General features: G+C 42.0%; 1 protein-coding gene across 8 annotated transcripts in view; it reads left to right on the top strand.

Moving 5' to 3' along the window:
- LOC101165088 (neurexin-2) overlaps positions 1-26587 on the top strand; it is a 170758-nt gene that overhangs the window by 36262 nt on the left and 107909 nt on the right. For 7 of the 8 annotated variants that reach the window (XM_020708864.2, XM_020708865.2, XM_020708863.2 and 4 more), the window contains exons 2-7: positions 4253-5351; positions 7419-7439; positions 12697-12726; positions 12954-12965; positions 18050-18351; positions 22859-23020. In XM_020708864.2, coding sequence (XP_020564523.1) covers positions 4649-5351; positions 7419-7439; positions 12697-12726; positions 12954-12965; positions 18050-18351; positions 22859-23020 — 1230 coding nt within the window. In that variant the 5' untranslated portion in view covers positions 4253-4648. The remainder of the gene's footprint in view (positions 1-4252; positions 5352-7418; positions 7440-12696; positions 12727-12953; positions 12966-18049; positions 18352-22858; positions 23021-26587) is intronic. The other variant, XM_011483510.3, reaches the window with a different exon arrangement.

Genomic DNA, 26587 nt, shown 5'->3' with positions numbered 1-26587 from the left:
TATTGTTCACAAATCTGTCTAAATCTGTGATAGTGAGCACTTCTCCTTTGCCAAGACAATCCATCCCACCTCGCAGGTGTGCCATATCAAGATGCTGATTAGACAGCATGATTATTGCACAGGTGTGCCTTAGACTGGCCCCAAGAAAAGGCCACTCTGAAATCTTCGGTTTAGTTTTATTGAGGGGGTCAGGGGACTCAGACAACCAGTCAGGATCTGGTGTGACCACCATTTGCCTCATGAAGTGCGACACATCTCCATCGCATAGAGTTGATCAAGTTGTCTATTGTGGCCTGTGGAATGTTGGTCCACTCTTCTTCAATGGCTGTGCGAAGTTGCTGGATATTGGCAGGAACTGGAACACGCTGTCGTATACGCCGATCCAGAGCATCCCGGTCGGTTTAAGCTCCAAAACTTTCTCTGGAGCGAAACATCGTCTATGCATGACGTAAAACCAGAGCAGAAGTAACACACGATCGGAATGAACCGTTTACATGAACAACAATCGGATCAACAATCGGTATAACCCACCTATCTCGATCGGAGGGAAATTTTGATCCGAACGAGTCTGACTGGGGCAGACTATTCCGAATGGCGTGTTTACATGACGCGTTTTCCTTCCAATCAGGCATTCTTTCCGATTACTTTTACCATGTAAACGCAGCTAGTGTAAAGATTTGGGAACAGTGAACGACCTCCAACAAAAAAACGATTGGGACCAAAATCGTGGACATCCAAAGGCAGTTTTAAAATCATTATGGCAATTTTCATATATTTCCTCAGGGGGGAAAAAACCAAATGAATTTCGAATCAAGCCGCCAGCTGAACTCTACAAACATAAATAAAGTTTTGTTGACCTTTGACCTTGGAAAAAGGCTCCTATCAAACAAAAAAATCACCTTTAGCACCTTCTACAAATTTAAATTTTTACCAAGAATTTCAGTCTATTGCCTCCTTACTCCTTGAGCATCACTGGGAAGCAAATAGGGAAAAAATGTTGCTTTTCATGTTTGTAGATTCTGAATGGTGATAGCATGGCGAGCTCGCAAAAGTGTTTCCCTGTTGCTTGCACAATTTGTACTGGAACATTGTGATAATGTTCTTGGATCAAGATGAACCAAAATATTTGACATATGATATGAATATATCAGGAGGTATGGTTTACAAAAACCTCCGTTGCCAAGGAAATCCAAAAATGTACTTTTGACAATTCTTCTAAAAATTACATACACCTGTTCATCACTCCCAGATGACCAAATAATAAAATGGTTGCTATGGAGATAGAACCAAGAGAAAATCTGCCACTTTGAAATCAGTGTAATTTGTACAGCTCTGACCAAAGAGGACGGGTCAAAAAGGAGCAGTGAAGGGCATTCAATGCTGCTTGCAGCTTTAATTCTTATTCTTCCTAGAGTCTGTTTCAAAATACAGATTTTGCATTAGATGTTTAATCAGATCTGATTAAAGATCTGATCATTGTGTGCCTCACAACACTGCCATAGTGTGGGTTTTTTCGGAGTCAGCTCAGGCTGCAGCTGACCATCCAGCCTGGGCATGGATCTGAAAAACATTTCACACGCCATACCTGACCCTGGCAAACAGCAATTCATCCTGTGGGGAAGGTGTCAGTTTTTATGACCTTCCGGGATGCAGCTATTCCCATGATAAACCCATCTATCAGAGGGCTTTTCTTCAAGCCTGCAGCCACACGACACCTCAGAGGGAATCTTTGATTTATTTGCTGGGGTGAACCCTCGTGACATCTTCGACCCCGAATCAGAAAAAGTTCAAATGTTGTAAAAGTCAAATTGATAGAAACACACACAAAAAAAAATAAAGAGCTCAGTTTGTTTTCACCAGGATTTTCTGGAGATTTGTTTTTCTGTTGCCATTTAATTGTAAACCGTCTATTTGTTGAATCGCCAATTATTTAGAGCAGCTTGGAATTATTGGACCCTGACTTATTGGACAGCAGTAGATCGGTAAGTTTCAAAGGAAGTGCTGCATTAAATTTGGAGAAAGGCGGCTGACTGAATGTGTAGTTCCCAGCCTTCGCAGGGTAGCCTGTATTCGGAATGGCTTGTTAAATGTTTCTCAATTCAGCGGTGATAAATGGAGGGCTGTAAAAGCTTCCTGAACATCTATAGTTGTTCTACTCTGTTTAATTATAGCAGCTGATCTCGGTGTTGATCACTTAATTGGGATTCTATTGCCTTTTTATAGGTTTTTAATTGGTTTTGGGCGCCAAGAGGTCTTTGGCACAAAGACGCGAGCCTGTGTCAAGCTGCACCTGCAGATTGCAGTTGCCTGCTGAATTCCATCCATCCCAGCCTTGGTCTCCGGAGATTATTGACAAGTAAATAAAAGCTCATTGTTTAAACACGTTTTTTTTTCTCTTTTCGCTCCGAGTTTGTGTAATTTCCTGCAGTGTCATTTCTGCTTGACACCAGGTTTGCAGCCTGAATGCCAATCATGAGTCACGCCATGCCTCCGCTCGCCCTGAGGCGTCTAAGAGGCACGCCCTTCTTTGTTGTCAAATAACATTGGAGTTTATTGCGCGTTTGTTTGCCTCGAACATGAACCGCTTCCTCTTCATCACCCCCTGCTCTCCTACTGGCATGTGCCGCTCAGTTAACGTCTTCGTTTGAGTCCAGGGAGCACGGCGGGCTCCAGGGACTTAGCATCTCAGAGAAAAGAGAGCCAATAGATTGCACTGATCCAATCCAATGAAGGAGACCTTTACAAACAGCTTTTAGAATCAAGCAGGTCTCAAAGACCCTCTCTCTTTATCTTTTGAGTCATTTTAAAAGCGTTCTCGGTGGTCTGTTAGTGATTATTTTGTAGTTTTTACCCCAAATCAAGAAACCTGCTTCCTTTTCTAGGACTTAGTTTGTGCAGAGCGGCAGCCGCTCATTAGAAATTCACCTCTGAGGTGTGGACCGGACTGTTGGCCTGGAGTAATCCCACCTCCATCTCCCGTCATCCATCTCTTTTTTTTTTTTGTTTAAAGTTTGAAACATTTTATTGTTATTAATAATGTGTAACCACACATTTTAGAATTGTTTCTAATAACGCACAACAGGAGCAAGCCTTCTGTTTAAGAAGGTGTTTCTTTTAGACCTGCAAGTGACCCTGTGACAACCAATCTTTTCTAATAGCCATCATTTGCACTTGAAGTGATTGTGGCCATATTGTAAAATACTTTAAAAGGCCATTAAAAGCAAAATTCCTGTTACATTTTTAGTGTATTCAGATATAACTGATGTGTCTGACAGAGGGATTTTTCTAAATTGGCCATATTTGGACTATAATACACTAAGATTCACATTGGTGCCTGGTTTGACACACATTATCTTTGGAAAAGACCTTATTCCTGGTATGAAAACACTAGTTTTCCTAAAAAAAAAATCTGCTTTCAAACCAACTGTAGATCATCAAGGCATGGCCAGGAGCTGTCTCAGTCATGGTGGAAGCTTCCTTTTGCAGACGCGCTTATGAGAATGTCTTCGAATGGAGATGCATTGTATTTCAATAATAATCTAAAAGAGTTATTTTCTACAGAATCATTTGATAATAAACACATTTATCCCATCATCCGTCTGTTTACAGGCTCTCCTGCTAGCCTACAGCCCCTCAAATCCCAAACCTAACATCATCGGTGCAACAAAAAGATAGATATGTGTCCTCCATCATGAGAATAATGCAACAAGAACGTGTCAAAAACACCATTTTCATTAGAGTGGGTCTTTAAAGAGAAACTTGTGTCTGCCTGGATACTGAAGGAGGACATGGACCCCCAAAACTGAGACCAGAACAGACGTCTGATTCTTGCTTCAATTCCTATTCCCCACAATTTGGTTCAAACCTTAATTTTCGGGCTGTGGTTTTGTTTCAGTTTGGTATATGATTTGAGTGTCATAAAACAGGTGAGTAACAATAAAGAAAAATCTTTCAGTTGGCTCATACTAAGCCTGCTGTAATGTAAATAAACTGTAAATAATTAATCCTTCCTTAATATAGCACAACACATGGGTTTAACACATTCAACATAAACAAATGCAAACTTATGCTGCAGTGATGCAACGATTGACTTTCCCCACGATTCGGTTCAATGGTTTAACAGATGGCTCAGTTTTAGAATTGTGGCATCCATCTTATTTACTCATTTCCTCACAATTAATGCAAAAATGTCATGTTTGTATGCAATGCAACACTTTTAGCTGTTCACTATGCATCCTTTGTCATTTGTTAGGATGATGGGCTGCTGACGGGAGCGACGGCCGCACCCAGGCGACATGCCTAGACGACCCATGGAGAACTGACGGAAACAGTGCTGGATGGAGCCCAGGACACTGGATGGCGAAGAAGAAGAAGCTCACAGTCTTTTGGATCAGCCGTGTTGTTTGTTTTCTATGTCAGCTGAGCCTAAGTAGATGCATAGTGGTCTGCGATGTCCCGCTGGTGCTAGGAGATGACCAAAAGAGTCAAGATAGACAGTCAGGGCTAGATGAACTTCTCCACTGGACAAGCAGCCTTATTTCTGTGAATTTTGCCTGATAACAAAGCAACTGTAGAGAATACTTAAAGACTTCCTGATTAAATTGGACGCCACACGAGAGCCAGAAGAAGATATCAGGCAGTGACCAGCATGGGAAGCTATAAAGGCAAGGTCTCCTGGTTCTTGCTTCTAGCAGGATCGATACTAGGTGGGTTAGCTTTGGAATATGAAGGGGTTCCTGGCCAGTGGACGCGCTACGGCCAATGGGACGCAAAGGTGACAGGTGAGCTCAGCTTTATTTTGAAGACCAACATCACCAAAGCCCTGGTGCTCTACCTAGACGATGGGGGGAACTGCGACTTCCTGGAGCTTCTGCTCGTGGACGGCAGGCTCCAGCTGCGCTTCACCATCCACTGTGCCGAGCCAGCCTTCCTGCACACAGAGACGTACGTCAACGACCAGCGCTGGCACAGAGTCATGCTCACCCGCAATTACAGAGAGACCAGGCTGGTCGTGGACAACGAGGAGAAAACGGCTGAAGTAAAGTCCAAGAGAAAGGAGATGGTGGTGGCTAGTGACCTGTACGTTGGAGGCATCTCGCCAGACGTACGTCTCTCCGCTCTGACCTCGAGCACCGTCAAATACGAGCCGCCGTTTCAGGGCTTCATCAGCAATTTGAAGGTGGGGGAGGCGCTTCCTATCTTGCTGGATGGTCAGGCGGTCCACAATGACTTGGAGTACATATGTGCCACAGACTCTCCCTGCAGCAACAAAGGGATCTGCTCCATCAATCAAGGAGAGGTCCTGTGCAACTGTATCAGTACCAGCTACCGGGGAAGGTACTGCAACGAAGGTGAGGAGGAGATCATCCCTCTGTTTGCAGAAGGGTGTATTTTTAGCAGAGTCAAACACGGCTCGCTTTCTTTTCTGCAGACTCAAATAGTGACAGTATCTGCTGAATTTCTTAAACTAAGGGAGCCAAATGATAAAAGAAAGGGTAACAGCTAAATAATGTATTGTATGCTCTTATGCCTGATTTACACTGGCAGTGCGTCTCTAGTGTTGTGTGGGAAGTCCATCTCACAGCCGTGGGTTAGTTTACATAGTCTCCATTGCATCTCCGGTCCATCCTGCCTCCCCCTTGGCTTCTGTAAAAGTGGTTTGTTCTGTTACCCGCAGGTCTAGGGTGGCAGAGTCCTTATACTTTTTCTGAGTCCTTATACTTTTTCTGAGTCCCTGTACTTTCACCGTCCATGGCGAAAACGAACGATGGGGTTCTCAGCAAAGTTAATTTACGTCATTGCGTGGGCACCTCACCTTGAGAATAAATAACATTTTATAAAGTTTGATTTTAAAAGTAACGCAAGTTTTTATTTTGAAACCCAGACCTATTTCCTGTTTCTCTGGCTTTTTGCCACAAAATTGATGCGTCGGCAGACTAGAAATAAAGCTCCTGCGGAAAGCTTATCTTGAAAAGTGTTGGAGGTCAGACGCAGTCATGATTGAGGCGATGTAAACATTCCGATTGATCCGTGAAGGTTGTGTTTTTTTGTATCACTGCAACGCAACAGAGACCCACCACAGATGGACCAGTGTAAATCCGGTTTCAACACGTCCTTGAACGCATGTAGCGCACGTTTAAGGACGTGTTGAATGCAGGTTCTTGAACGCCTTTGTAGTATACGTCAGACTGAACTTTTGCTATCCCATACTAGCGCATGTCCTCAGTTGGAAGAGTCTTGCTGATAAATGTTTGGAAAATCTTGCCCCATGCTTTTTCTTTCACAGCTCTATTGCGATGTATGAAAGACTTGGTGTGATAGAGTTGCAGCAAACTGCAAGTGGTTGGTTGGCACCTTCGTGAATTGAAGGGTACGCCATCTGTACTTCACTACCCAATCAGAGTCCCTGATTGGTCAAAGTTGAAATGGTTTAACTTTCAGCGTGCGTTCCATGAGCTCGCTTTCTACTAAAAACAGACTTACAAACCTGTCTAGCGGTGCATAAACGTGTGAATTTGGAAGATGAAACATAGCATTTTCTGTGGAAGTGGTCACGTCAACGCACGTTTACAAGCCCGGTGTGAACATAGCTTCACGGTTTTAAGTGTTTTAATTAAGAGAATCCCTGCCTCGGTTCAAAAAAAGAACTATTTTGCCACAAAAATCTGCGATTTTTATTGAGGCGAAGACGATACAGGCTTTTAGATGTCCCTTTAAAGTCTCAGGAGCTGTTCATCAGAGCCTTCTCCCCTTACCTTCATTGTGCTGCGATTGTCGCTGCACATATTTGAAATGAAACACGTCATTAATATCCTGTTCCGAACATACAGTCCATACCCCTCAATGAGCCGCAAAGGATAATCAATAAAGCCCACTTGAAGTGTGCTGCCGTGCGGCTGCACTTTCAGGCTGTTATCTTCGCCTCACAGAGGATACCAGCTTTCTAATGTGAAAGGTGTTTGCATGTTTTCAACACCGAGACATCAAACAGGCCACCAAGAGGATGTCATTTCCCTCCCCATGAAAAAAAAAATGTGCAGAACAGCTGGCAAAGAATTTAGCATCATAAAGCCGGCTTTGAAACTCTTAACTGTACGGAAGAGAAAGCGTAAATGCTTTAGAGTTTTTTCTTTTTTCTTTCCCCTTTTCCTCTTTGAAAAACACTTCAGGTGTCTCTCTTTTAAATGCCAGTCACAGAGTTTTAATTGCCTTGAAACTCTTAGACCAAAGTGGGGGGTCTTTACTGCCTTTACTGCCTGTCTTCATTGCCACCTTTAGATCAGTCATTTCTATGGTAGAATTATGCAAAAAAATAAAAGAAAGATGTTTCTGCCAATGATATGTAGACAATAAAACTGGAATATGTTTTATTCTGCTGTCAACACTAACAAAAATGTCTGTTTTTCTGTTTCCTGCAGTTGTCCAGAAAGAAGTAGAAGGTAAGTCAAAGATTTAATGGAGGTAAAAGTAGGTTTGTTTTTTGGTGATGCTCAATTTTTTTTTGTTTTGACAAAGGATATTAGCTGTGTGAGTGTGTCTGGTTGTTATCAGGCTGCTATTGTCAGTTTGGACTGCAGTTCCGACATCCAACAAATTAAGCAGAAGGGAGAGGTTCTACCTCCGGTCACCGGGTCACTGGAGGAAAAAGCGGCTAATGCGGCGCACGCTCACTGTATAAATAATGCGAGCGCTGAAGGTGGCTGAAGGTCTGCAGAGTGCGTGGGTGTCAAACAGTGTGCGCGGCATTCAAACAACAAATGGCAGCACAAAGAGGCTTTTGCAGCATTTACACTTTTTTCCCCCCTCTTTTTTTTTCTGCTTCGTTTAAATGACTGTTACAGGGTTTGTTTAGTTTTGAATGTCATCACGCACTAGAGTCAATATGTGTAATGGCTCCTTTGGCCAAACGTGACCAATCGCTGATGCCCAAGTGATGTGAATCTTTTTTTCTTTTCTTTTTTTATCCTGGAGGAGAGAAAAATGTCCTTTGACATCACGGGAGACGCGTCTCTCATTATTTCAACTGACCACAGCTAAACAGGCTTGGTTTCCACAGTAATGAGGTGCACACACTGAGCTGAAATGAAGATTGAATATGAGGAGGGATATTTGTTTAGTCGGCAGCACGGCCACACATCCATCTCTCCAGAACGGACCGCTGGTTCTGGTGAAAGTGCATCCGGCAGGCTCAGGAGACCAGCACAAGGTGCTCTGCACCGCTACACGTTATAAATCACTGACACGCGTACCGACTCTGCATATGACGGAAAAATAGACTGGAAATCGCCAATCATATTCTTCCCCTCGAGTTCCTCGACACCAAAAGTCCAGAAACATGAGACAGCTTTAGTCACAGCGGACGGGTTTTAAGAGGTTTCATTGCTGCACGATTTCCACAAAAAAAAAGGAAAGCACTAATCATTCTGAATGTAAGCAAAGATGACAGCAAAAAAACACGTATTAATAAGTGACATCGTGCAAAGAGAGCTCAACAGAATGTTGACTGGATTATAGGGAGACGTGAAGACAATCCCTGGTTCAGAATGCATGAAAATAACAGGAAAAATTCCCAGTACCAGGAAGCCGCTTTCCATGTCCTCCTCGCTGTGCCGCCCCCCAAGCCTCTTCAGTGGTGCCCTAGCATCCGTGCATTACCTGCATCGCCTACTCCCCTCAGACATGACAAAGACGGTAACCCCAATGCTATATTTGGTCATGGTTGTGTGTTTCAAGTGGTGCAGGAATAATCTTTTAACTTTTTTTTGCGAGGGACTGCTTAAAGGTGGCTGAAAAAAAAAAAAAGGCAGGTGAGTTTCTTTGTTCATCTACAGTATTCAGCTCATGGGGCTGCATCGATCTGTGCGGACAAAGGCCACAGCGGGGCACGCTCAGATGCCAAAACGGTGCAGCTTCCCCTGTCGCTTTCTGAGGTCTGTGCCCGGGAGATAAGGACGGCCTCGTCACACAGCAGATATAGGGCGAGCGAGGGGAGTCACTGGGACATATGACCAACCTCACACATCGCACAAGTTGCTATTGTTTTTGGGTTTTTTTTTAATGTGGAAGAACAGGGTTGTGGTGAGCTAAAAGGCTAACAAAGGAGGCCTGTTTGACAGACAGGACACAGCTGGTCCTGATGGGCGTCCATGTTCCAGCAGCAGTGACCTTGGCATAATCTGAGCTCTACAGGCTGCTGATTGCTGGAATTTTTGTAAGGGGGGGGGGGGGGAGTTTGTGCGGCTCCTGTTTCCACAAACTAACCACAGCAATACTAAATCTTTTTTAAAATCATGAAACTAAGAAAATACAAATATATCTAGGCTCCAATCATGTTTCAAAAGCTTTCCAAAGCTTTTTTCCTGTATGTGCTTTGACTTGTATCTCAATCTGTGCCAATCACCTGGCAAAGAAAGTCTTAAAGATGAACAAAAGGATCCAGTGAAGGGACATTTTTACTTTCCTTTTATTCCAATCCAAATTCAAACTGCTGCTAAATTTTTTCCAAAGTCAAATCAGGCAGGTCAAAGAGCCTCAAGGCCGTGTCGCACAGCCACTACCTACATTTGGTGCATTTTCTATGTAGGGAATTTGGTGATACATGCCTAAAACACGTCATTCATGTGTTTCTTGCATTCGACGTGCGCAGATGTGGGGTTTCGGACGACAAATCTTTACGGGAATTCGGTTTTGAGCTGTTCAATATTTTTGGTCGGTTGAGAGTTACGCCGTTTTTGCGTGTTGTACTTCATTTGCAAATATTACATAAATCTTACGCAATCGTGCGCGTACCATGATGTATACGTAAATACACCGTTCCATGTATGTCCAAAGCGATTTTCACGCATGTACTTCGGATGTATAACTTTTAAATCGCGTAAAAATCACGTTTTTAACTACATAAAACTACATAACTGAAGGACTAATGATTTGCATATAGACGTAGCAAAAAATAACACGACTCATGTTTTATGTTGATATACATGTTCTTTGTGTGCTTTATTAGTACGTCTGTTGTGGTTTTAACGTGGTTCATTCGTGATACTTTTGGGATAATTTAACCCCAGCTTTTCTCACTTTTTCCCTCGTATATTCTCGTACGACCAAATTTTATCCCTGATATATGCGCAAAATGACACACCGGCTGTGTGACACAGCCTTCAACTTCTCTCTGTGGATTAAAATATTTTCAAGTGGAAGAATCTTATTTCTGAAGCACTTTATAAAGGGAATAATTAATTATTTTTATTAAAAAAAGGAAATACAGTTAAGCTCTGTTTATGGAGCGTAAAGAGCAAGGTCAGGAACACCTACCAGGCTACTCAGTCAACGATACAATTTCTTAGGATGCAGAGTTCAGTCTGAATCTAAGTGAAATGGGAGAATTGTAATTTAGTTTCTGTCAGCATTTTAGGTTTGGTTTTTAAAATAGAAATGGCTTGGATAAGTGGTGGGCAGGGCTGCTGTTCTCTGCTCTCCACACGTCTTAGCCAGTTATCTCTGAATTCCCACTTCCTGAGATTTGGATGGCCGAGAAAGATGCACATATTCAGTGGCTGGCTTGCTGTAAAAAAAATAAATAAATAAAAACAGGGCAGTAACAACACCACTCCTAATCCACTTTTGGCCAATTCTTGGGGAACACATGCTTTTCTTTTAGGCTTACTTTGTTTACTAGTTAGCTGCAAAGCTCAGCAGATTGGTTTAGAATGCTGGTTCTGTCACAGCACAAGAAAAATGGTACATTTTGGAAGGAGGAACAATGCTTTATATACATTTTTATTATAAGGACATTTTATAAATGATTATTTACAGTTTAGCTGAAAACAAAAAAAAATCTTAGTCTGGACTAAAGTGTAAAAAAACTGTTGATATATTCTGACATTTTTGTGCCCAGTGTCTGTAGAACCATAAAAGCCAAACTTTGAACTCCTTTATGGATACACTGGCGTGTCACGGATGGGAAAACTGCATTCTGGGTGCACATAACAGCTCTTTGTCTGCTGTGCAGACTGGGCTGCGGATGAATCCTGAGTGTGAGCAGAGCTGCAGTCACTGGCTTTGCAAAACACTCTCTGTGAAAGCCGACGTGTTGGCAGGCAAAGACCCTCCCAAGGGTAATCGTGGCCATTCCACACTACGAGTTACAGCATTTCCTCGCAGTCCTGCGAGGTGGCACACATAAGCAGAGTCCCGGCCCGTTGTAAGATTTTGAACGATGACTCAAACGGCTCTGGAAGTGTGAGAAATGTAGGTGATGATTTATTTTTTATTTTTTTAGTGCAAGGCTCTTGATGCACTGAAGACGGCTGTTTGTGCTGCTGCTGCAGTGGGGAAGTGTTGCATGGCACCAGCCCAGCAGAAAAGCAGCATGAGGTTTGCTGTGCAACCTCTGCTTCATCCATTTGAAAATTGTTCTGCAGTTCTGTGGAGCAAAGAGGAAAAACAACATTAAAGACCCACTCCGACCGTCTTTTGATCCACTGTAAAGGCCTTCCCAGTGGTCTTTTAATTATGATTATAGAGTTTTAGCCAGGTGTCGTTTTCTGGAAATCTTTAGAAATTCACATCTGAATTGTGGGCGGGACTGTTGGCGTGTAGCAACTCCGCCCCCCTTACCGTCACCGAAAAAATGAGAGCCATCTGCTTACGTACTCTCAGCTAGCTTCCAGCCCCTCACAACCCCAACCTGACATTAGCGGTGCTCCACAAATGGTGAGCAGTGTCAGAGCTATCCAACCAAACCGTTGTAAGCCAGATGCCAGCTCAGACCAGAATTGTTCTGTATTTTTCACACTACGAGGCGGACCTGAAAGCGTACTTTAAAAAACAAAAATTGACAGTGTGTCCTATAATCCGGATCGCGTTATATATGGATTAATTTCTGGTCGTGTTTACTGATGTTGCAATTTTGAAGAAGCGACTTTGAGACGTACACGGGAAAGTGTTTGGTTGGGTGTAATTTTGAACATGCCAACATGGCCATGCTACAAGAACATGTTAAATACACCAAAAACGCCATTTTCATCAGAGTGGGTCTTTAAAATGAATCATTTGCACTTCATCTTACCAGATTTTCTGACTAGTAATAAACACTAACTCATGCTAGCATCAGCAGAATAAAGTCAAACTACGGAAACATTGTGAGCCCTGATCCATAAAGGTTGAAAGGAGTGGTGTCGTTTCTGCCTGTTTACACAAAGCAGCCACACTGAGAGCTGAGTAGGCCCAGCTGGGATGGCGGAGCCTTTCAAGAAAACTCTTTAAAAGTGCTGCAAAACACAGACAGGGAGACAAAAGCCAGAATAGCTTTAATAAAAATGCGTTAGCGTGAGGAATTTTAAAGTAAAAGGATGTTCTGTGTGCACCTGACACATCTCTAACTCTGTCTGCATCAAGTAAACATACAATATGTGTTCCATTCGAAAAAAGCATCTGTGTGAGCAACTTCCTGTACGAGTTGCACCGGTCAAGATGTTTTTTTCTCTCCTTGCCTCCTCCTCCCCCCTCCTCCCTTGAAATGTTTGTCTGTTTAAGTTTGATTTCCCCTTTCTATTTGAGTTGGAACTTTGACATCCGTACCTACCCCAGGATGTCTGTCACAAACTGCAGTCCAACATTGTGACAATGCTTTTGTTCTCCCAAACCTCTTTATGAACTTCCTGTTTTCGTATCCTTTTTTCTGTTCTTTCCCTCAAGGTCTGGCGCACCTGATGTTAAACCGCCAAGGTATGGGGTCTTATTGGTTTGCTTTTCCCTCCCAGCCACCTGAACACATTTCCCTCCCCCCAGTTAACTGTGCTGCACTAATATTTCCTCTCCTCTTTTTTCCATATACTTGCCTATTCGTTTTTTGCTTCCTTTCATGCTATGCCTCACTATTCACTCAATTTTTGTCCGTCAAACCCTTGTCCTGACCACTGACTGAGCTGGAACTTCACCTTTGACCTCTGCAGTTTATCGCCAAGGTAATGCATCTATGCTCATAGCATCACTTCGCTTTGGTTTCATGGTGTTTTCAGAGGAAGCAAGTGTAGGTAATGAACATGAAAGGGATCCCATCCCAGGAATTAGAATCTGGTCTTTGGAGGAAGCAGTTTGCTTTCTTTAGATGGAAATAATCCTCAGAGAAAAAAAAAAAAAAAGAACAATGCACATATGGGAAACATGCTGTTTTTCACAGCATGAGAAATATATATATACATATATATCAAATCTTTTTTTGTGTGGTCTAAAACCTTCTAGCAAAAAAGACATTCAATAGGACTCATCAGGGTTTAAAGGGTATGGGGGACAATGTCAGTGGTTGACCAAAAAGGACTAAGTTTGCTATTCATGTTCTGTTTGGTTCGTCTTTCCTGAATGAGCTGTGATGCTGAGATGATTGTCTTTGTCATGTCTCCATGGCAATCAGCGCCGAGGCTGATCCTGGTCGAGACATGGCTCTGACGGCACATTTTGACACAATAATGCATTGACCCGACTGCTTGAGGAAAATCATTTATCTGACAGGAACGCACTGACGTGGGGCTATAATTATAGCTCTCGTGTTGGTGTTATTTTTCCAAGATTATTCCGTGTTTGTCTTTTTCTCACAAACTGAAACGGCTTCTCTTTTGTTAGTCCCACTTCATCTGAATAACGAGCGTGCGAGCATCATCACAGGTTCTCATTGGTTGTGTTGAGCTGATAGCACTGATTTGGACTCCATTTACAGTAGATAACGAGGCGACTTCAGTGAGTTATTGCTCCGTTTTATCAGCACTTCCAAATGCTGCAGCTCCAGGCTGTACACGACGGATGCAGATTAAGGTCTGGATTGTCTGTTTACCCATTTGTAAGACAAACCTTAGCATGTTTTCAGGTTGTAATTAGTCTTTCTTGGCCACTGGGAATCCTGATGGAACAATGGATATACTTTGAGCTGGCGCCGCCTCAACCGTTATTAGAGCAACATGAAATATTCACCACGTCAAACTGAAAGTGTGTCCTAAAGCCACCCACAGTGTGATATGTCAGGAATTGAGGCCTAAATGTAATTACTCGATTTCACACATTAAAATGAAAAAAGAAGTTGGTAATTGATTGCGGATGAAAGATTTACGGAGGGAGCGCTCCGAGCGATAACTATGTCACGGCGTTAAGGCACGAACACGAGACAGGAAAGTTTCACTCAGACATTGAACGTTCCAGCCAGCATTAGTCATGAACAATGTTCAAGCGCTAGCCGGGGAGGGAACTTGGGAAAAGGGCTTTGATATGATCTTACAGATAGAGGCGGCCATCAGGGGGGCAAAGGAGTGGCTGCTGCTCGCGTGCTTCACTCCAGATAGAGGCTGCAAATGGGGAGATTTTTAGACCCTTGTGGAGCCCGCCGACCAGCCTCAGAGCCGGCGCATCTCTGCACTCCAGCTTGATGTGGAGCGGCTGCACGTGCACGCTGCTTTACTCCAGCAGCTCCCAGCCTCTAATGAGGAGATATAGCCAGCGACTGCAGAGCGCCGTGGGTTTTAAGGAACTCTTTGAAACAGCTCTGCTGTGGTGTGACCAAAGGGCACCTCTGTGACTTCCTGTCAGAAGCCGCTTGGAAAACAAAGTTAGAGCCAGCTCAGTTCAGCAGAAAACCTCTAGGTGGCAGCTGGTTACACAAGCAAGTCAGAACAGATTAAAACATGAAATTAAACATGTTTTAGAGATAAAATGAACATAAAATTGTTTATGTTTATGCTTTAAATGGGCAACTCCAGGCCTCGAGGGCCATTTTTCAACACACCCTGCTCTGGCATGTTCTGATTGGCTGGACACACTGGAACCAGGTAATCAGTCATGAGTGGGGCTTGGATATCTGGAAATCATGACACACCGGCCCTCGAGGTCTGGAGTTGCCCACCGCACATTTCAAAGGTTTAAAAGGACACATGTTCAATGTTTTTACTCGGTGTTCACACCGATCCGCATATCAAATTCACCGCTAAACTCTTGTCCAAAAAGGTTTTCAGAAACTTGACGCTCCTGTTGCATGGGGGAGGAGCTAATGTCTTTATGTTTAGCTAATGTTAGCTAATGTTTTTAGCCTCATTGCTACATGGAAGCATTGGCTGTATATCTTCATATCTTGTATACAATCAATAGACACGGAAGATGTTGAGAGAGCAGGTTTATTTTTTTTCAAGAGCTCTACAAAAACGTTGGTAATTATGTCGCCTTGTTTGGGTTCATGAGATCATTCCAGGACTCTCCCAGTACGATGAGGTAAGCCATCTACTGCAGGAGCTGTGTCTGAATGACAGCCGCTATAAGTGCTACTTCTGTCTCTATGTAACCAAGAGAATAAAAAAATAAAAAAAGAATCAAATTAGAGGACCTTTGTAAACACTTCCTCCATTAACTCCACAACACGCCTCACAGCAACCCACATGTGACGCTCAGAACGCGCCACTCTATGATGCCGCCGGCAGAGAAGAGAAAGGTTTATTCTCCCATTTGCCCTAAAACTGATAGAAGAAAAAAAAATATAAGCAAAACCAACAACTGTTAAAATCTCTAAATCTGCCCGTCTGTGTTTCAATTTTCAAATGATACATGTGTCAGATGTGTTATGTCGTGTCTCGAAACCCAAACGGGTTTCCAATGTTTTCCAAAAACTTCAAATTTATTCTTTTTTTAAAAATGTGTTTAAAATCACATATATAAAAAAACAAGTAAGAAGCAAAAGGGGTTTATACAAATATACTCCTCATGTGTCAGAAGATTCATAACCCCCTATTGTAACTGTAAAATATGTCCAACACAAGAGGCCCTCGGCTCTTATCTGTTTGCTAAACTGTTGAACAGGATAAGTTAAAAAAAAAGGGGGCGTGACCTATGGATTGACCTTCAACTGTTGTATTGCAATCTAAAAAGGCCTCAAAGGACATGTTTGCCCATTTTCAGAGCACAAGCTAATCAGCCTTGGAGTTGGAATATAAACCCAACATAAACCGTCTCTCAATCTCTATCCACAGTCTATTTGTTCCATATCACTTAGTCCTGACGTGGTGGCACGAGCCTTTTCTTCCCAAACGGTTCTATCTTTCCATGACCTGTGGCAGCAATGATGGCAGGAGCAGTGCAGCTCAGTGTCTTTGTTCAACCAAATGCCTCAATTGCGCAATGATTTAATTTATCTGCTGCATTAGAATAACACCAGCGTGCAGAATATTCAGTACATCAAAGAGTAAGAGTGCCCTGCAGCTACCACCGTGTGATTCGGTTAGAGGTTTAATGGATCGTGCACTTTTCCCGGGATGAGCATAAAGTCAAGACCAGCTATTCTCGAGTCGTGGTTTTAAGCCGAGGCGAAGGGTCATTGCAAGAAAGCAAAATGTGAGAATGAGTGGAGAGAATTCCTGCACAGCCTTCATTTTCTATTGATATGTGCTTCCATTTGCATCAGGAAACGGCTCGGCGCAGTAAAAGGTCTCTGCAGCCGACTCCAGCTGAGGCTGGCTTCTCCACCCCACACCCCCACAACAACCCTCCACCTTCAGTCAGCTGCAACATGCAGAAACTGCTCCAGCTGCATATTTTATCACCCAGACTGCAGCCTGAATCTTTGACAAGATTTGCACAGACTTAGTGCCAAAGTCAATATGAGTGTCAGAGAAAATAAAGCCAGCGTTTTAGCTCTCTCAAATTCCAGCCCTGCACACACTGCACGGCGTGCAAAACAAGCCGGGGACACCCCCCTTTTTAATTAATCGACAGCAGCCCGTAAAGGTCATCTGCCTGCAATGTTTGGATGGCATAAAGGGAGGAATGGCGAGAATGAACAGATTTCACCAAGGCTCTGCTTTCCGTGATCTTCTTTTAGAATTCCGTTCTTTGTTTTTTGGGGTCAAACAGATGCTTCAAAAAGCCTTAAACTGAACTATGTGAGATCAGAAATATTCCTGTGTCTATCTTTAAAAAAAATTTGAATAAAGTTTTAAATATAAATGAGAAACTTTTTAGAAGTAGAAGGCCGCAGTACCGCTGCGACCTCATATGCACTCCGGAGATCAGCTGACATTTCCTTTAGAAACAAATAAAAGCGCCTGAGAAATGAGGCTGTCGAAGGGAGTTAGCGTCTAAAAAAGTTGTTCATTAAAGTTTCCAGAGTTTCAGATAAGTACTTGTTTTTAGTGACCAGTCACTGTTCACTAGGACTGTCCAAAAATGCTTCCTGTGGCATTTTATTTTATATTTTTGGTGAATATTGTTGAAAACTAAGATTTCTTCTCTAATAAAAAGTATTCAGACAAAAAAAAAGTATTTTTTGTGATTTTATTTTGAAATTATTCTTACATTTATTTTACTTTGCATGTAAATAGCGTATTGCAGATGTAAACTAATAAAGCGAATATTTTATATCTGAGAAAAAAACACTAAACTGTAAAACTTCTACATAAAAAAAGAATAAACACATTTAATTTGTTAAACAAAAACAGATCTTTCAAAATAAAAGAATTATATGTTTACTTAATCAACTTTGTCCCTTTCTTTGCTTCTTTTGGTGCTGTATACAGCATTATTTGTCAATAGTTTTCATTTAATTGTTTGATTTCCTATTTGTTTGTGTTAATTTATTGTGTTTTTATTTTATTTATTTACTTACATTTTGTTAAGATTTGAGGGTTACATTAATGTTGTTTTTTTTCCTGCTTACGTTTGTAGCTGTATTGATTGTCTTTTTAAAAAAAAAATCAAATGTTGACATTTTCTCAATATTAGTTATTTTCTAAGTAATGTTATGTTGATTTGACTAAATAGTAAAGCTGGAATAAAACTTTTATTTATTTGGATCTATGGAATTATTTGTTTGTTTAAATTATTTGTTTGTCTACAGTTTTGGCTGATTTATCATCATCTTCATGCAAAAAAAAAGAATTTCTTATTTATTTGTCTTGCTAAACTGCACAGGATGTTTCTGTCAAAGATGCTCTACTTATTTCAAAATTACCCCCACAAGTTGAGTCTAAACCGGACGTCTCTACTGGCAGAACGATCTGACATGTTTGTTTCCGCCCCACAGGGCAGAAGGAGTCAGTGGCCACCTTTAGAGGCAATGAGTTCTTCAGCTTCAACCTGTCCCAGACCCCCATCCAGAGCAATCTGGATGAGATCACGCTGTCCTTCCGCACGCTGCAGAGGAACGGCCTGCTGCTCCACACGGGGAGGTCCGCCGACTACGTCAACCTGTCCCTGAGGAACGGAGCCCTGTGGCTGGTCATCAACCTGGGCTCCGGAGCCTTCGAAGCTCTGGTGGAACCCGCCAGCGGGAAGTTCCACGACAACGTCTGGCACGATGTGCGAGTGACGCGCAACCTTCGCCAGGTATGTCCGTTTTTCAGGGCTGTCAATCCAACAAAAGCTTTTCCCTCATATTTGTTCTTATTTGCTACTTTCTTTGGAATAATTTCTTCTTTATAGTCCAATTTCAGCCCATCCTTTATGTAAACACTGTGAATAAAAGGGGTTTGAGTGGCTTTTTTCATAATAAATGTAGTCAATTTACAGACTACTGAGTCATTCAGCTTCTGACAGCTAATTGAAAAGCAGCTGAAATGCATCATTAAGGACTATAGTTTGTCTTAAAGAGATGATCCCTCAGCCAGCTTTTTCTTTTTCCACACTTGCAGATTTTCATTTACCAAAACTCAAACTACAATCCAAAGACAATCATGTCTGTGCTGTAGTGCAGCTGAGAACGGCTTTATTGTCATCATTATCTGCATAGTTGGGGTATTGTGCTCAATTAATAAATCGGATTTGTCCATTCGCTGTGAGACAATATAACCCACTCAAAACCTAATGTGACCATAAAATTATTTTTGCTGTTTTATTATTATTAGTTTTTTATAGAAAAAGCTTTAATATCTTTAAACTTCCAGAGATTGTTTGTTATCAAAGTTCTTACAATTATCAACTGCACGTTGATATTTGTAACTGCAATGCTCTATAATATTCAAACAAAGACGTCATTATTTGATGAAAGCTAAAGCTTGATGTGACTCAGATCAGGATTGCCTTTCCTTTCTAGTTGTGTGTTCTTCATGTAATGGTGCAGCCAGAACACCGCACTGGTTTAAAGACCCACTCCGATCCACCTTTCATCTATTTTTTAAAGCATTCCCAGTGGTCTTTTTTAGCCAAACTCAAAAAACCTGTCTTGTTTTCTGAGACATAGTTTCTGCAGAGCGGAGCGGCAGGAGTTCATACGACATTCACCTTTGAGTTGTTACTGAGAGCTCTCTGTTTTCAAATACCCCCTCTTTTAAACAGCATTTTTCCCCCGTCTGCACCTAATTGACAACAGATGAAAACAGATGTTTCTGTTGAGGATTTTTGGATCTAATCAATGCACTTCCTGCAGACGCGCCACAGACACTGTTGGACCTGCGTAGGTGCAATCCTACAAGTTCTTTGCAGCAGATCTAAAGAAAAGATTTATCTACGCCACAATTAAAGCACATTTAATCAATATTTCATAAATCTAAAACACATTCTTTGTTGCAGATCAGCTGCTGCAAGTAATTTCCACCTTAAATCTGCAAGAGACAAAGGCACATTTCTAAAAGATCACTACAAGCCTGAAGTCTCACTCGGATGGTCTTTAGATCTACTAGTGGTCTTTTCATTACGATTATGCTGTTTTTAGCCCAAATCAAAGGTTTTCTAGGTCTTAGTTTCTGCAGAGTGGCAGGAGTTCATCAGAAATTCACCTCTAATTTGTGTGCAGAACTTTTTGAGTAAGCCAACCCCCACTTCCCATCATCCCTCTGTTTACACTCTCCTGCTAGCTTACAGCCCCCCACACCCCCAACCTAACATTATTGATGCCAAAATGGGAACAACATTGGAGCTGTCCAGTCGTGGAGTTTTGAGTCAGAGTCCAGCTCAGACGAGGAAAACAAAGACGCACATGGATCTATTTGTCTACCAGTGGATGCATCGGAATAGAGCAGAGCAAGGAGCTTGTTCCCCACATGGCGTATTTTTACGACACAAATACAATTTTTCAGTCTGCTCCTGATTCATAATTTTTTTATGTAAAGAAATACTCAGAAAATCTTAATTTTCTTTCAATCATCTGACAAATGCTACAAAAACATGTTAAAAACAGTGTTTTCATCAAAGTGGGTCTTTTAAAAAAAATGAGGATTTAAACTCAAACATGATTTTTTCTTTCCTTTTTTTTTTTTTTGGGTCGTCTTGAGTGAAAACTTGAACCCCAGTCAGGTGGCTCTCGTACACGTAGTGTGACAAATGCAAGGACAGAGGAGATATTGTTTGTTTTTTTGTTGTTGCTTTTCTGAGTCGACACCCATTTGGTGCACAGCCGTCTCACAAGCCTGCATTTGAGGCGCATCCTCCCCCACATCCCATCCGCGCACCCCTGGCTTCCTGAGGAGTGGCAGTCCAATGCTAGCCACGTCACTTATGCTTCCAGGCGTGCATTCAATCCCTGGCTAAATTGCTTTCCCCTCAGATAAGTTACCTCACTGACATGTAGATAGGAGGAACTGTAACTCCCGGGAGAGAGCTGCTGGGAAACATTTTATTAGATCCGCCGGAGATGCTCACCTTGGACTTCCTCCTATTACTCTATTCCTGATATATATATATATACATATATATATATATATATATATATATATATATATATATATATATATATATATATATATATATATATATATATATATGTTTTTTAAATTATTTCTCATGGACAAACTGTTTCTTCTTAGCCTCATTTGATCAATATAAATCACATTTCTTACATATCATGTACAGCTGTTCCTCGAAATGCCGGCTTGACTAAATACTCATAAACACATGTTTCCTTTTAATCATCTCTTTGTTTCCCTAGATGTGCAGGGAATTCTGGGAAATGATCACGAAAGGTTATGCTATCCATTGATTGTGCAATCAATTGTGCTATCCGGGGCTGCAGCTATCATCTCACTGCGCGCGTCTAATTAATCATGACCTAATTCAGTAATTCGCTTTGAATCCATCCATCGCTCCAGCCCTCGTAGAAGAGCTCTTCTGCTGTCAGGACGCGGCGGAACATCAAATTTGGTCGGAGTGAAAGAGAAGCCAGCAGCTTGCTTGCCTTGTTTTTTCTTTTTGGGGAAATTTTTGATGTGCAGCATCGTTGGTTTTGCCGCTCTCATTGTCGGCTGAAGATATACTTAAGGCTTCACTGCGAGACAGAAATCGATATCTGCCACAACGGAAAGACAGGCTCTTGTTTTTTGAAGCTGACGCCTAAATGCACCGTGTCAGGTGTTTCTTTTGTCTCTTCTGCCTCTGCTCTCACAGATACTCCAAGGTTAACCTATCCTGTGAGGAGATCTAAGGCCCTAAATAAAACATATCACTCAGAATCTTTCTTTTATTTTAGTAAAAGGCCACAGCCACTACGTCCATGTTGAGCATTTTTCCCGTATGAATTTTCGGTCTTGCGTGATACATGCGTGATTTACGTCATCATAAATGTTTCTTGTGGTTGTCATTCGTCGATGTGCGCGGATGTTGGGTTTCGGCCATCGGGTCTTTACGTAAATCCGGTTTTGAGCTGATCAAAATTTTTGCTAAGTTGACAATTACCAGTTTATGCATATTTTACGTAGTTCATACGCAATTATACCTTAATTCTTGCGCAACTGTGTGTTCTTTTTGCAAGGTGCAAACGCACATTTGTGGCTTTCCTCAACCGTTCCACATACGTCAACTTTTCACGCATGTACCACTGATGTATCACTTTGCGCGTATACGGCGCACAACTCACATTCAAATGACATAATTGGCGCACGAATGAATTGCATATACATGGCACAATAATCACGCACAGTTCATGTTTTACGTTGATTGACGTGTTCTTTGTGTGGTTCATTCGGGACACATCTGTGTAAATTTCACTTAAAGACCACATCTTTTCTCACTTTTTTCCACGTAGATTCATGTGTGACCAATCGTCGTCCGTGCAATATGTGCAAAACACATGTAGTGGCTGTGTGACACTAAAGTAGGTTGTAATTGAAGTTCTTTCCATTTGTCCTCATGTCACTTTGACAGAAATCCTCATGTATGTGTAGATTTCCCCCCTGAGCAAAATATGCTGTTCTGCATTTGCTCATAAAAAATCAAAGTAATGAAAATGTACAATAAGTCAGACATTATTAATCATTAAACATGAAGGCATTAAAGGACAGTTAAATTATGCAGAGGCTGCAGAGGCTGTTTACTCAAGGACTTTCCTTTCCTCCCCAACATGGTGTTGCTGTCTTTCTTCTTCCTAGACTTTTCTTTTTTTTTTTATAAATGAAAGTGATCGCGCCTTTGCCTTCCATGCATTTGTGAATGCTTCCTGAAATGTGTTTTTGTCTTTATTTCTTACATGTGCAATCTGTTACATTTGTGCCGGAATTTATCCTAACTGTGGGCTCATTGTCATGGCAACAGGCACATCTTTTTTTTTTTTTTTTTTTACCTCCACAGCCCTGCTCAGCTACACCGCTCCATCTCTGTGCCCGGATGACGTTGAAATGAGAATTATTTTTGATTTGTACGCTTTGTTTGGGAGTCTAAATATGGGCGGAAAGGAAATTTACGGCTTATTGACTCCACTGCTATCCCTGCTAATATATCAGAAACAGGGATCAGCTGAGATTAGTGAACCCTTCAAAGCTTTTCTTGTAATTGCTTCCAAGAGCCAACATTAAGGCAATGCTCAACTGTGAATCCTGAAAGGAAGCGTGAAATAATTAAGCCTCTGTTTGGCGTAAATGTCCTCACTGGTCTGGGATTTGTTTCCCTGTTCTGCCGACGTCTGCAGGTGACCATCCTGGTGGATGGGATTCTCACCACCACCGGCTACACTCAGGAGGACTACACCATGCTCGGCTCGGATGACCTCTTCTACATAGGGGGCAGCCTGAACACAGCCGACCTGCCAGGCTCTCCTGTCAGCAACAACTTCATGGGCTGTCTGAAGGATGTGAGTATAGCTTGACTCACTCACGCGGCTGGAAATATCGTCCGACCTTCCTCGAAAGGTCCTTTGACTGTGTGTCCAAAGTCCTGCTCGCGTTGGTATCGATTCTCCAGATGCAGGAGGAAGCTTTCAGCGAATAGGTGCTGCTGCAGAGCACACGTTCATAGATGTCTGCTGTAATCCCTTAAGAGAGCTTTGCTCTAATGTGCATAGCATGCATGCAGGGGCTCCGCGTGTTCGGTGCCGCCGTGCGGCCCTGAATCCACTTCTTCCACAGCATTTTCACTGCAGCTGTCACGTTGATTATCTTCAGAAAGCAGGACAACATCATCCACTTAGCATACAACGACGGAGAGACAAATCAATGATTATGGGTTAGTTTGAAATACATTAAATTGCATTTCATGAAAAAAAAAACAGGGAGAGCAGAGTAAGCTCTCAAACTTATTATTTTGTCATAATATATTGTTGATTTTGGAGATGCCAGAATCGCTGCTTTTTCAACAAACAAAGCATTTATTGCATTTCCCAGACATTTGAATAGGAATAGGTTGCTTTTATAATTGCTTATTAGCTGGCCTCATCCCCTGATCCCCATTAAATGCAGCTGCAGGGGATTCAGCAGCGCGCACCGACCACCAAGGACAGAGCAGGAACATCACATGCATTTAGTGTACACAACATACACACCGCAGAAAAATATGGTGGGAACAACCTGACCGAGCTGAATGTTGTTACCACAGCAGCAGGTTGGAGGAGAGCTAACAAGAAGCTTTATTATGTGTGGAAACAGGAGCTCAGCCGTTTATACAGACCGCTATGTGATCCTGTTTAAAGTAGTTCAATAATTGATTTTTGTTGGAGACTCGACTGGAGGTGCTGCGAGTAAGATACCTTTGTCTTTAGACATCTTCATTTTGAATGTGTATGTTCACAAGCTCTTATTTCTATTGCATGGTTTGTTTAAAATATCATGATGTGTGGTGCCATTTTTTTATTATTCCTCAACATGTTTTGTGGCCTTTTCCTAAATGCTCCAGTAATTAGAGGCTCCAGGCCCTGTGTCTGAATGATGCATGCTTTTTTATTTAACGCCACAACAGGTAATCACATTCATCTAGACGTGTACAGTAGGCTTTTTTCCTGTGACATGCCATACTAAAAAAAAATACCTACCAGTTTTAAGATGAAACATCACATTTTTTATCAGAATTGCTAACTAACGGTGTGGGTAGACTGTGACATCCCTTTTTTGAGTTTGGGTACACAGTTCTACTAAACCTGGGGATGATCTGTCCTTGAGATTTGGGAGACTCAGGTGTTTCAAGGTCATTCTATCAAAGGTTTCAAAGAGAACACCCTCTGGAGTTCCAAAACGCTCCGTGTAGATAAGAGTCATTTGTCTTAAGTGACGAAGGCCGCACGTGCGGCGACGGTTCCTCCGAGGCCTGTAACCACGCTCCGATTTGAGTGTGTATGAGCGAGGTGTTGAAAAAGTTCCTTTTTTTCTTTTTTAAAAGTCTTTTCCCCCTTGACTTTCAACCTGATAATATTGAGTGATAGAAATGTTTTGGTTGGGGATCTAGGGTATTATTGCTTTGGGTTTGCATCCCACCATTTTCCTAAAATGTTCCAAAAAATATCTGGGTTCAGGCTCTGTGTTTAAACATCGCGTGCTCTCCAGTAAATTCAACTAGATGAGCGGTTTTGTGTGTTCGGTGCACACAACTTTGACTTACAACAGATTTGACAACAACTTCACAACCTCATGGCACAACAGAGGAGACCTCTGTCTGGCCTTCCTGCTGTCAGTAAACAAGTGTGCCCTTACTGACCTTTTTAGAAGACTTTTGTAACCAACCTGCATCAAGACTTTAAAAAAAGGAGGCAAATATTTGTTTGAACAAAACAAATATGCAGAAATACTTGCCTTTCCTTTAAAAATATACAATTTAAGCCAATGGTCTGCGAAAATAGTTATTTGAAGCAAACTAACTATGCATTTCATCCCATGCATTGGTGGCTACTTCACATCACAACATAACAAGAGATTGAATGTCTGAAAGTCCTAGGTTGTGTCCGAATTCCTTCCCTACTCACTTTATAGTGCACTATATCCCTTGTGCTTTCTTATGATGTCCAGATGACCCCACCATTATATTGATGTGTTATCCCTACCATGACAAAGGTGGATAAAGGTGGAGAGGATTTCATGTAATCCATGGACACCAGTAAAGATCACAAATCATTGAAGAAAAAAGGTTCAGTAAACTGTCTTGTGGGGTCTAGATCAGTGGTTTTCAACCAGTGTGCCGCGGGACACTAGTGTGCCGTGGGAGATGGTCAGATGTACCGTCAGAAATAACCCTCTTTCACTGATCTAAAAAGATTTACCATCGCCAGCATATCAGCTCTGTGTTCATTTAGCTTCTGTTTTCGGAAAAGTCCCGCCCCTTCAACTGTCTCTGCCAATCATTCTTGGACCCCATTATACATTAAAGTCAATTAAAGTCTTCACTTCCTTGTTCCGATTCTGCTCATAAAGTCTCTCAGTTCCAACAAAAATAACAGCTTTAGTGGTTTCGTTTTCCACAGAATCCAGTGTCAGACCATGGAACAAACAAACAGAACAATGAACCTCAGAAAAGCGAGTCTGTCTGCGTTCGGCGGCTGTTTGCACTACATCTCCCATGATGCATTGGGTTAAAGTGACAGCATCTCAGCGCACAATGAGTCTTCCCTGTTAAACGTCTTGAAACCACAACGGACACACACCAAACCTTTTTTAAAATCTTGATGAAATCAGAGGTCAACAGGTTAGTTCTCCTTCAAGGTTTGTGTTTATTAACAGCCAAACATCCCAGAGTTTGTTCCAAGTCATCTTTCTAACTGAAACACTTTTCTAATAACGTCTGGATTATTTTATATGTTAAATTTAAGAAGAAGTAATAACAACATTTAAGAAACAGGATTAAGGTGAAGTGGCCAACAGACACTGTTAAACTATATTGAAACAATTAAAGCATCTAACAAAATATAAAACATTTTTGTTTTCAAGACTTCATCTTTGATTAAGACAAAAGAACAACTAATAAAGACTTCAACATGTTCACTTTTTGTGTAGCTACAGAAAATATAAGATAAAATAATGTTAGTTTTTTTGTGTAACATGTATTAAACATATTGTGATCATGTTGTTCGAAAATTACAGTTGCCTTTGCACCAATATTTAAAAAATAAATCACTACTTAGGGGGAGGGTAACTCCCCCTAAGTAGTGTAGGGTAACCAGATGATTGTGAGTATGTGTGCGTGAGTGCATGGGTAGGACGGACCTGGGGGCTGGCTCGCTGGGACCCTCTGGGGCTTTCCCTCCCCATCACAAAGAGGGGAGGGCACTGAGAGGGTTGGGGAGAGGGGCTCAGATTTTATGGGGGGGGGGGGGGGGGTTGTAGTGTGTAGGGTTGTAGGGTTATGGGGGGTGGCTGTGGGTGCGTGGCGATCCCTGGGTTGCTTAGGTCGCGTGCCTGGGCTGGCTTGCAGAGACGGGGCGCCGGTCGGGTGGTGGCCG

The sequence above is a fragment of the Oryzias latipes genome, chromosome 14 (genome assembly GCF_002234675.1).
Source record: "Oryzias latipes chromosome 14, ASM223467v1".
NCBI lineage: Eukaryota > Metazoa > Chordata > Actinopteri > Beloniformes > Adrianichthyidae > Oryzias > Oryzias latipes.
Note: the sequence above shows the minus strand (reverse complement) of the source record. Positions and strands in the feature narration are given on the sequence as shown.